General features: G+C 31.5%; 1 protein-coding gene across 2 annotated transcripts; it reads left to right on the top strand.

Moving 5' to 3' along the window:
- Positions 1-6284: 6284 nt before the first annotated feature.
- On the top strand, positions 6285-10797 carry LOC126709697 (aluminum-activated malate transporter 12-like). 2 transcript variants are annotated; one of them, XM_050410024.1, is made up of 7 exons: positions 6285-6797; positions 6933-7073; positions 7657-7929; positions 8170-8291; positions 8401-8544; positions 9405-9950; positions 10447-10797. In XM_050410024.1, exons 1-7 carry the CDS (start codon positions 6485-6487, stop codon positions 10450-10452), a joined length of 1545 nt encoding a protein of 514 aa, XP_050265981.1. In that variant the 5' UTR covers positions 6285-6484; the 3' UTR covers positions 10453-10797. The 2 variants fall into 2 exon arrangements, with proteins under 2 accessions (XP_050265981.1, XP_050265980.1); XM_050410023.1 differs by lacking the exon at positions 10447-10797 and having other exon boundaries at positions 9405-10235.
- Positions 10798-11338: the final 541 nt, after the last annotated feature.

Below are 11338 nucleotides of genomic sequence, written 5' to 3'. Positions count from 1 at the left end.
TACTGTGTCCAGATCAAAAAAAAAAAAAAAAAAAAAAAAAATAGAAAGACTTTGACATGTCATGTAACTCCTTGCTCTTTTTGTTACAGTGCCATGTTCTTTTGCTTTTTTTGAGAAAGACAGTGTCAGTTTTTGGTTTCTTTTATTGAGTGTTGTTTTGTTTTTTTCTTATGTTGGTGAATTAGAGGGGGCAAGCTTTTCTCATATGCTTATAGCTTTCGACCCCCTGGCTCCGCCCCTGAATGTATGGAGAATGTCTGAATAGGTAACTTAATACATTTCCTAAGGATTGTACAGGGCCAACTAGGTTTATCTGAAAAATTTCTTTGAGTGAGATTCATGCAGATTTAGCCCAAGGGGGCATCATCTTGAGCGTGGTCGATTTTGATGTCCCGTGGCTTCGTTATCATGTCAGAGGAACTCAAATGGCCATTGGATTTTTTATTTCATCTTGTATTCGAGGCACTAGTCAGTAGTGCCTTCCTAAGAGTGAGTTTCATGGGCTTTCGTGGATGGGTCCAAAACTGTTAGTTTATTTATTTATTTATTTTTTTGTTTAGAAAGTTAGTTTATTTATTTAGAAACAAACTGTAAGCTATATCTATGATATATAGGAAATATATGAGCATATATGAATTGATGTACAAAATTTAGTTACAAAATTTGTTGTAGTTTAAGACTATAACCTTACTCAATATCTTTTTATTAGAGGTGAATTTTGACTAATCCACCATTGATTACATTTTTTTTTTTATATCCTCCATGCTTGCAAAATTTTTAAGAAATTAAAGATCAATAGTTATGTCATCAGTAAATTATCTAAATTGCAAGTTTTTGTACTTTAAAATTATGCATAAAATATAAGTTTATAGATCATTTAGTAAATAATATTCGATTGACACAAAATTTGACAAGTGTATTAAGAGTGTAAAGAATATGCAATTTAACGGTTAAACTATCAAAATATGTAGTTATGTTTATTTTATTGAGCAAGGTTATAACCTTTACAACCAGTTTTGTAGTTAAATTTTGTCCTATAAAACAATCCGTGCATATAAAAAGGTGCTTCCAAAAAAAAAAAAAAAAAAAAATCTACTGTATCTATAAATAAAATAAAATCAATTGCCATGTTGTGTGTGTCGCTATTTGTATGTATGTATGGGTTGGATTTAAGTTTCATATGGTGTAACTCTAACAATGTTATTCCACCTAATACACTCTAATTGGGTTAATATCTCAAAATTTTCATTGTTGGATTACACATTTTCTATATTCTTAATATGCATACCAATGTTTGTGTTAATTGAATGCTATTTACTATTTGATCTAAAAGCTCATATTTTATGCACAATTTTAAATACAAAAACTTGCAATGTGACATAGTTATTGATCTCTAATCATCTTGAAAATTTGCAAGCGTGTATAGTATAAAAAAGAAAATCTAATCCAACGGTTAATTTGTTAAAAATCGCATTTAATAAAAAAAAATTATATGATACAATATAAATTCAAGTTAGAGGATACAACTTGAATTCAATCCTCTCTCTCTCTCAGAGGCCATGTTGCCGTGTTTCTTAATATATAAAAAGCTGTTATGCCGCTATAGTGCTTCGGCACTGTGCACCCAACGTATTTCACTGTGCAGTACTGTAGCTGCAACAGTGCTTTGGTTTTGTGAGTCTTTTTTTTTTTTTTTCAACCCTTTTTTTTAAGTTTTGCACAGTAGTTACAGTGCTAAGCGGCACTATAGCTACAGTAGTTGCATTTTTTTTAGTCTTCCGTTTGTATTTTTTTTTATATATATTGTTATACTGACACAAAAAATTTCACAATATTTTCATAATTATTGAGGTGTCAATTTCTTATAAGTCAAAATAAAATAATAAAATATGAAACTGTGACCAACCACAACTGAAAATAAATATTTTGTGAAAATGTTGTGACACTTGTTAGTACAATATTTTTGCACTGTAGCTACAGTATCAAGATTTTTTTTTTTTTTTTAAGTAATCTGTTTGTGTGTGTGTGTGTGTGTGTGTTTTATTTTATTTTTTATAAATATTTATGTAAGCGGGTATATATATTGTTATATTGACACAATAAATTTTACAATATTTTCACAATTATTGACATGTCAATTTCTTATAAATCGAAATAAAATAATAAAATATGAGACTGTGACTAACCGCAACTAAAAATAAATGTTTATAATAAAAGCGCGAATGCGCGCACAGTGTCTTGCCACTGTACATCTAGTGTTTTTGCACTGTGCAGCATTGTAGCTACAACAATGCTTTGGTTTAGTTAGTCATTTTTTTTTTTTTCTGTAATCAGTTTGTGTTTTTTTTTTCTTTTAAATATTGATGTAAGCTGACATTTATATTGTTATACTGGCACAACAAATTTCACAATATTTTCAAAATTATTGACGTGTCAATTTCTTATAAGTTGAAATAAAATAATAAAATATGAGGGTGCCAACCACAACTGAAAATAAATGGTTAAAAAAAAATGTTACAACACTTATTGTTATCACAATATTTTTACAATTGTTGAAATCTCAGTTTCTCATATATCAAATAAAAAAAAAAATGCTAAATCCACAACATTTTAATATTAATTTCACAATAAATCATAGGTAAGCTATTATTGATGGATAGCACTGGAGCTACAGTGCTTTTGGTTTATTCAACTGGCACTGTAGCTACAGTGCCTAAAGTTTTCAATGACCAATCACAACTGAAAATAAATGTTTTGAGGATAACAATAACAACGTTATCAGTTTAAAACCAATAATAACTTGTCATTTATAATTTGTTCTAAAGATATTATGAATGTAACATTTCTCTCAAATAAAAAAAAAAAAAAATCTATTCGGATCCTAAAAATGAAGATATTGTGAAAATATTGTGATATTTTGTTGTATTCTTAAACTTCTTTTTTAATATAATCAAATTAGATGAGCCAAATTCACGATTTCACACACAAAATTTATATTAATTTTCTCACTACTGGAGTTTTTTCACTGTATATAATGTGTTAATGTTGTTGGGTTTTAGGGTTACCGAGGAGTGAGAGCTATAAGTGAAAGGATGGTTTGGTATCCCTAGTCTCCAGCAACAACGAGAATAGCATTGGGGAAACAGGAGGGAGTCTATTTCACAAACTCTTTTTCCTTCTCACAAAAAAAACCGTGTTGCCGTGTTTATTACACATATGCATGAATCCACGCGTGTTTGACGGTTTTTCCACAGTTATAATGTTGTTGGGTTTTAGGGTTACTGAGGAGTGAGAGCTACAAGTCAAAGGCTGGTTTGGTATCCCTAGTCTCAAGCAACAACGAGAATAGCGTTGGGGAAAGAGGAGGGAGTTTATTTCACAAACTTTTTTTACTTCTCACGAAAAAAAGGAAGCTTATGCCAATGCCTTGTGCCACTTGGAAAAGCCTGAACTTCATATAAAAGAAGTTGAGAATGCACGGGAGGCAGGATCGCTTGATAAATATCAACCACATGCAGCTGTTTGAAAACAACGTTAACGTACTTCAAAGAATCAAAGGAAAAGTGGTTCATAATTCACCAATATTAGGTTAGCTATAACACAATAAGATTTCCTTCCACTTCTGACAAGTTATATGTGTTAGCTGTATGCAACCCGTGACCCTGAATAGTACCTCTAGCACCACCTTTTAATGCAATGGGTGCATCACATATATGCCACTTGAGTTAGGTCAATCGTGTCTGTGTACTGTTGACCCAACCACGCCGAGTTGTCAGCATTCATATAGCCAACTTGGGTGGATTAGTTTTGAGCCGAGTTATTTTAAGGTCACAATTAATTTTACTCTAATTTTTATAATTATCTTATGTGATAGATTGTGACTAATTACTTGTTACTTTTATATAAATTTATTACTTTTTTTTTTTCACCACTCACAATCATCATATAATTATAAAAATAAGTGTGAAAGTAGTTGTGTTCCTATAATTTTTCTTTTGAGACAGAGTAGGAGAGCAAGCTGATAAAACAAATATTAGGTTTTGCTAAAATTGTGTACTTTATTAAAATGTGTACCTTATAAACTTCAAGTTCGCATTTAGTTTATCTGAACCGATTTCTTGATTAATTAATTAATTATTTTTTATGTTTCTTGATTTTATGTAAGTTGTTTTCTTGATGATCAGAATGTGTTAAGTCACACCAACCCTTTTTTTTTTCTCAAAAAAAAAAAAAAAATCATTTTAATTTCGGTTTTGTTGAACAATATTTATTTTATTAGTTTTTTGCAATATTTTTATCATTTAGCCTCTTTTTTCTGGGTAGAAACTTAAAAAAGAGTTTTTTTTTTTATAATATTTTTTTTATGGACACAACAAAATCTTGTAATATTTTTACAACAAATTGAGGTGTGAACTCACTATAAATCAAAATAAAATAAAATAAGATATATCCAGACCCACTGTAACTCAAAATAAGGATGTTATGACAATATTGTACCCTAAACTTTCTCCGAAGGAAAAATGTGTGAAAGATTGGAAGACCTAAATTTTGTCAAAAAAGAAAAGAAAGGCATGAATAAATCTGCACCACCCTTAAGCCTTAAGAAAGTTCTTTCTTAATAAAACTTGATAGCATATCTCCCTCCTTTTGTCAAGCAATCATGAAACCACTCCAGTGAGGGAGGATGACGGAATTTAAAATTTTGCGACCAGTAAACACACATATCGATCCGGTTTCTTTATGTACATAAAGAAATTTTTGGATAAATCCAAATTATAACCTTCAATTTTAAAAAAAAAAAATTTTTTATCCTCAGATATTTTGTAAAAATTGTCCAAACTTAAGTTGTTTTTCCTATAAAAAAAAAAAAGAAAAAGAAAAAGAAAAAAAAGTTTAAGTTGTTTAAGGGAAACTTCTTAATGGGAGTGGATGAAAGGATGTAATTGATAACAAATGTGAACTTTATGCCACATCTTGATTCTAGTATATATGTCTGAGAGTTAAAAATTTTAGGAGGTTTTTCATGCATCGTTCAACTACTCTCAATAAAAAAAAAAGGTTCAAAGGTTATGTCATCTTCATTCACTTAGTTGAAATACTTTACAATATAACATATTTTTATAACGGAAATTACATATACACAAATCATTTATAATTTTGAATTCTTCTAAAAATAATAATAATTTTGAATTAATTTTTTCAATCCCTAAATCTTCTCTAACAATTAATTTCTTGATTTATTCCAATATCAAGGTTTTTTTTTTTTTTTTTTTTTTTTGAGTAACAGATGTATTACTTTGATCTCCAACAATATGGAAAATATACATTTTCTTACAAAATAAATTTCTGTAATGACATGTTACAAAAACTCATGGCAGTGTTTATTTCACATTGCCCTATTATACATAAAGTGTCCGTTTGGCATGATTAATTTTGTCAACTTATTTTACTATTAAACTTATTTTTGCTGCTGTTTATAGGTTCCACTACACTTTTTGGTACTATTCATGGGTCACACTGTACTATTTCAGCTAATTTTTACCTTCATTTACAGTACTTTCAGTAAAAAGTTTTCAATTTCAACAAAATAAGTAGATCTCAAACAGACCCAAAGTATGTATAATTCAGTTTTTAAATTAAAATTGTGTCTTGAAGTTACAATTTCAATTCAAAAAAGAAATTACATAAGCGTCGCTTCATATAGTTCCACACCCTATTGCTACTGAATCAATTACACGATAAAGTATCTTGTAACAACTCTCCAAGTTATGCTTTGTTAACTAAAATCTCTTAACATATTTTCTTGCGTACTTTAACAAACCTCCACTATAACTAAACTAAGAACCATCAGTTAGGATTGGAGACAACAGCGTTTAATGGTTTGTACTAATCAAAATGTTAAGGTTTGATTAATTAGTTTTACATGCGTGTCAAATAGAGGTATAGAGTTGTTGCGTGAGATTTGGTAAATGACACTATTTAACTTATTTCTTTATGAATTTATTAAAATTATGTCGTTTATTTATTCTTTTTTAACAAAAATTTTGAACTAAAATCGTGACTTCAAGACATGATTTGAATTAAAAAATAATTAATGACCACAAGAAAAGGTACACCAACTTCAGTTAAATTGGCTTCTACCTTGTTTTGACTAAGCCCATGTGAAAGCAACCACCTTCTTTCTACTTTAATGGAATGCATGTGAATGTAGGAATAGCATCACGATCTCTCCTCTCTCTCTCACGTATATAAATATAAAGTGACACTAGCTTCTTAGAGAAAGGTGGTTTTCTCATTAAACAAACGAAACTCCACAACAACCAAATAAAAATTATCAGCTTTCCCCACTATTTTTATCTCCTTTTCCCATATCGTGGCTGCATGGTCTTTTTTTCTTGGATATAATATAAATAAACTTCTTGGGAATCATCTGGAATTTTTGCATTAGGATCACCGTTCTCTCTCTATTGCTCAAGATCAAGAAATGTTTCCCAAAGTTCATGCAGGCATGGAAATGGCTATGGAAAGAAATGGAGATCGCACTAAAACTATGGGGAACTGCGAGAAACGTATCCCAATCTTTGCCCAGAAAATGAAAACATATCCGGGTTTGTTGTGTAAAACGATTTGGAAGGTAGGACATGATGACCCAAGAAGGGTGATCCACGCTTTCAAAGTTGGTCTGTCTTTGACACTGGTTTCCTTGTTATATCTCACGGAACCATTGTTCAAAGGGATCGGACAGAATGCCATTTGGGCTGTCATGACCGTGGTTGTTGTGTTAGAGTTCACAGCAGGTTAATTATTCTCTCTTTGCTATCATCTTATATTCTTCTTCCTCATATATATATATAGGGTTACAACGAAAGTTTTTTGCACTTGGTATGACTTTTTTTGGTCGATGTTACAAATTATTCATCATTTGATTACAGGGGCAACTTTATGCAAAGGACTGAATAGAGGATTTGGGACGCTATTAGCAGGATCATTGGCTTTCATTTTTGAGTACATTGCAACTGAAACCGGCCCGGTCTTTCGAGCTATTTTTATTGGAACTGCAGTTTTTCTAATTGGTAAGTTTCACATTTAACTTGCGCTATTCCAAAGGGATCCTTGAGTGCCCAAGCAAATGTATTGAGTTCATTGTATTTTACAGAAGATATTATATATATGAGCCTTTGATTGATATATTCATTTTATTATCCTTAATTTTTTTGTCATTTCTGATATGAAGGGCAATTTATGATCTCAGTGATTGAATTGTATGTAGTCTTCATAGCTCCTATAAAATAACCTTTTTTATTATTATTATTATTTTTTTTTAAGTCTACATAGATCTTGATGCTAAAGTTTTGCGCTTCCATAAATATTACTGTCATTGTCAAAAATTTTCTCAACCAAGAACAAAAGACTATCAATTACTCAATATCACAATCCTTAAATCCTTATTTTGTTGATTTATGTAGAGTCTTCATAAGAACCATTCCTATATAGTATAGCTGCAGCCAACTTTTTGTTTACAGTTGTACTTTCCTTTTTCTGAGGCAAAGTTTTTCATTCCAAAAAAAATATGCCAAGTTTATGCTTCTTCTTCTTCTTTTATTTATATTTTTTATTTATTTATTTTATTCTTTAATTTCATTTTCAACATGGCAGGATCTGCTGCTACATACCTGAGGTTCTTTCCCTACATAAAGAAGAACTATGACTATGGTGTTGTGATATTTCTCTTGACCTTCAATCTGATAACTGTCTCGAGCTACCGGGTCGATAATGTCCTGAAGATTGCACATGACCGCTTCTTCACCATTGCCATTGGCTGTGGTGTCTGCCTGCTCATGAGTTTATTGATATTTCCTAATTGGTCAGGGGAAGAGCTCCATAACTCCACTGTGTTAAAGCTTGAAGGCCTTGCAAAATCTATAGAAGGTATACAAATTTTTAATGATAATACCACAGCTTCCTATTTGTCAAGTAAAAGAAATAATTAGTAAAATTTGTTTGAATTAAGAACCTATGGGGGTGAATGTGTGCAAACTTGTAAATTATAAACTTAGAACTTCTTTTTTGGCAAGCAATACTAGTAAAACTTCACTGTTATTCATGTCATAATGTTCTTTTGGTTGATTATGTCAATAATACAAGTAATATGCGACATGAATTTTGCAGCTTGTGTCAATGAATATTTTGTTGATCCTAGCATAGAAGAAACCGAAAAACAGTCCTCGGAGGATCCCATTTACGAAGGTTATAAGGCTGTTTTGGACTCGAAATCCAAAGATGAAGCCTTGGTAAGATTTTCAAACTCTTTCGCTTAGTTTACTATATTCAAGAATTAATATATAGTACATATAATAACTCTTCAATGGTATTGGAATGACGATATTGTGAATTAAACAGGCACTATATGCAAGTTGGGAGCCAAGGCACTCAAGATACTGTCATCGGTTTCCATGGCAGCGGTATGTGAAACTGGGAGGTGTTCTTCGCCATTTTGGCTACAAGGTTGTAGCTCTACATGGATGTTTGAGGACTGAAATTCCGGTAATATAAAATTGATTTTTTTCTATTTTATCCTAGTCGAATTATAGTATAGCACATGAATTTATTTTCTCACTTCCAACTTTTAATGTTTGCCCACTATTTGCAAGGAGGCAATGAATGGTCTCTAATTAATTTTTTCTTCCTAAAAGAGTAACAATGACTACAGAAGTGATTGGGTTTTGTACAAAACTTGGCCACCCTGTGTGACTTTAAACAAGAGGTAAATTTTTCAAGAGCCATAATTGATGAAATCCCCATAAAGAAGTTTCCATTTGAAATTAGAGCCATAATTACTTCATTTGAAATAGGACAAAAGAAATAGTAAAGTTATTTCATTTTTATTTATTTATTTATTTTTATATAAGATAAAAATTCTATTCTAACCTAATTTAAGTATATAAGTGTGAAACTCTCTCCTGAAAATTTGAATCTTGTCCCTTGCCTCTCACACCTCACAAGCAGTTATACTTGTGGAGTGACTATCGCACCAAGAGTGTGCGGTGATAATTTTAATTGATGTAATTTTAATTCCCAAAAAAAGAAATTTTCATAACGTTTCATAATGTTGTAATTGAAAACTTTGAATTATCTGTCTTCTGGTTGTCAAAGATAGGAAAAACATAAATTTACCCCAAAAATCTGAATGTATTGTATTTAATGTCTGACTGTCCATAAGTATAACAAATATCTGATTATTTTGTCATATAAATGCAACTCTTGTGGTGACAATAAATACAATCTCAACAATAAATGTGTTAAGCATTACATTTGATATAATCAGTACAGTTGATGTTTCTTTTTTCTATAATAATTGCGATTTCTTATTAAATGATCTTTTTTTGTTTTGTTTTTCTGGCTAGACCCCGCAATCCGTGCGAACCTTATTCAAAGACCCTTGCAATAGACTTGCAAGGGAGATTTCAAAAGTGCTAATGGAACTTGCCAATAGCCTAAGAAGCCACCGCCACTGCTCTCCAGAAATACTCTCCGATCATCTCCATGAAGCCTTACAAGACCTTAATAACGCCATAAAATCCCAACCAAGGCTATTCCTTGGATCCAACAAAAACCAAGCCACCAACATGCTCGCTTTAGCTGCTGCACAAGCTAGCCAAAAGCATGAAAAGGCCCCTGGAGTCTCATTATCAAGTGTGAAAACTGACAGTTCTGCATTGAGGGAATGGAAATCCAGAAGGACTACTGATTCTAAGGAGGCTGAGAGGAAGGTCTTAAGGCCACAATTGAGTAAGATTGCAATCACTAGCCTTGAGTTCTCGGAGGCACTTCCTTTTGCTGCTTTTGCTTCTTTGCTAGTAGAGATGGTGGCAAAACTTGACAATATTATTGAGGAAGTTGAAGAATTGGGGAGGGCAGCATGCTACAAAGAGTACCATCCTTGTGACGAGGTTGTTGTGACTTGTGACAGGAAAAAAATAAATGTTTCTCAAAGTAATGTGCACACCTGTGGAGCAGATTAGTGGAAAATGTTTTAGGTGTTTATAAATTCTTATCGGTTGCTGCAGCTTTAGTGTTAAATGAAAAGATGTTTTAGATGTCTTTTTAAGATTTGATATTGATTCAAATGAGAGCATATTAGAGTCAAAATGAAACAAACTAAAGCTTTTGATTTTTTAGTTTTAGATTACCTAGTGATGAAAAATTGAACTATAATAAAGACTTTCTTATGTCGACTGTGCTTTCATGAAATTTTCTCACTCTAAGACTCTAAACTTAGCAATGAAGGGAATACTTTTTTTTAAAATAAAATAAAATAAAACCATTGAAATGAATACACCAAAATTAAAATTCTGAGTTTCTTATCAATAGATCCTCATAGTTTGTTTGGGTCTTTTTTTAGTTCTCCACATGTTTGAACTTAATTGGGCTTTCTTGCTGACCCAGATTTAGTCCGAAGAGCCGAATCCGCGACTCACTTCCACGCAAATGATGAGGGAGGCTAGCGGTGCATCTTGACGATATGCGGTGCTTAATAAACTTGCAAAATATAGGAAAAATTTGCAGCCAGTTCTCACAACTTGGAGAATTGGGTGTTGGCTCCAAAGGAAAAAGGGAAAATGAGAGTAGTGTGATGAAGAAGAAAATGACATTTCTTTTTGTGCATTTCAGAACTCATATGCACATCTTAAACACCTACTGAATGTATCCAAGGTGTTTTGGGTGTATGGTAACCAAGAGGTTTCAAGTAAGTTAAGTAACACATTTTAGTAATTAACTAAGTTCAAAATTCACTTACATCAGTTTATGCAAAATTGTGTAAAAATACATAATTGATATATGTTGGGAAATTTAGACCCCGGTTAATAGAATTAATAAGTTTTAAATCCAAATTGTTAATTAGATTTATTATGAATAAATTTTGTTAAAACAAACAAACATCAATATCATGTTAATATCATGCATAATGAAATAGTAAATAAGACAATATATGATGACTCAGGAAAACTAATGAAACAAATTAGTTTCACAGTAAAAAACCTAGAGGGGAAACCTTCCCGAAAAGAAATTCACTATAGTAAAGAGAAGTTTTAGATTTAGTACAAAAGTTTTGTCCCTAAACTCTACAATTCCCGTAGATGAATTTACAGCAGAAACCTTCTATCGCTTCAAAACCTCTGAATTCTTCAATATATGAATGCCACCCTTTTACATGGATCCCAGTACGTGACTAACTCCAATAACTTGAAGATGTTGTTTGTTGCAAAGTTCTTTACTTCATTAATAATGAAGATCAAGAAGTACTTGGTTACAAAAACCTAAGGCGTAAAAGACGCAG

Source organism: Quercus robur, chromosome 12, assembly GCF_932294415.1.
Source record: "Quercus robur chromosome 12, dhQueRobu3.1, whole genome shotgun sequence".
Classification (NCBI taxonomy): domain Eukaryota; kingdom Viridiplantae; phylum Streptophyta; class Magnoliopsida; order Fagales; family Fagaceae; genus Quercus; species Quercus robur.
The sequence above is the reverse complement of the archived record's forward strand: the minus strand, read 5'-3'. Positions and strand labels throughout refer to the sequence as shown.

Bases quoted from the DNA above. Each gene is read 5' to 3' on its own strand.
- LOC126709697 (XM_050410023.1), top strand. From the start codon at position 6,485: ATGTTTCCCAAAGTTCATGCAGGCATGGAAATGGCTATGGAAAGAAAT. The intron at 7,074-7,656 runs GTAAGTTTCACA...TCAACATGGCAG, and splicing joins AACTGCAGTTTTTCTAATTG to GATCTGCTGCTACATACCTG. The intron at 8,292-8,400 runs GTAAGATTTTCA...TGAATTAAACAG, and splicing joins AATCCAAAGATGAAGCCTTG to GCACTATATGCAAGTTGGGA.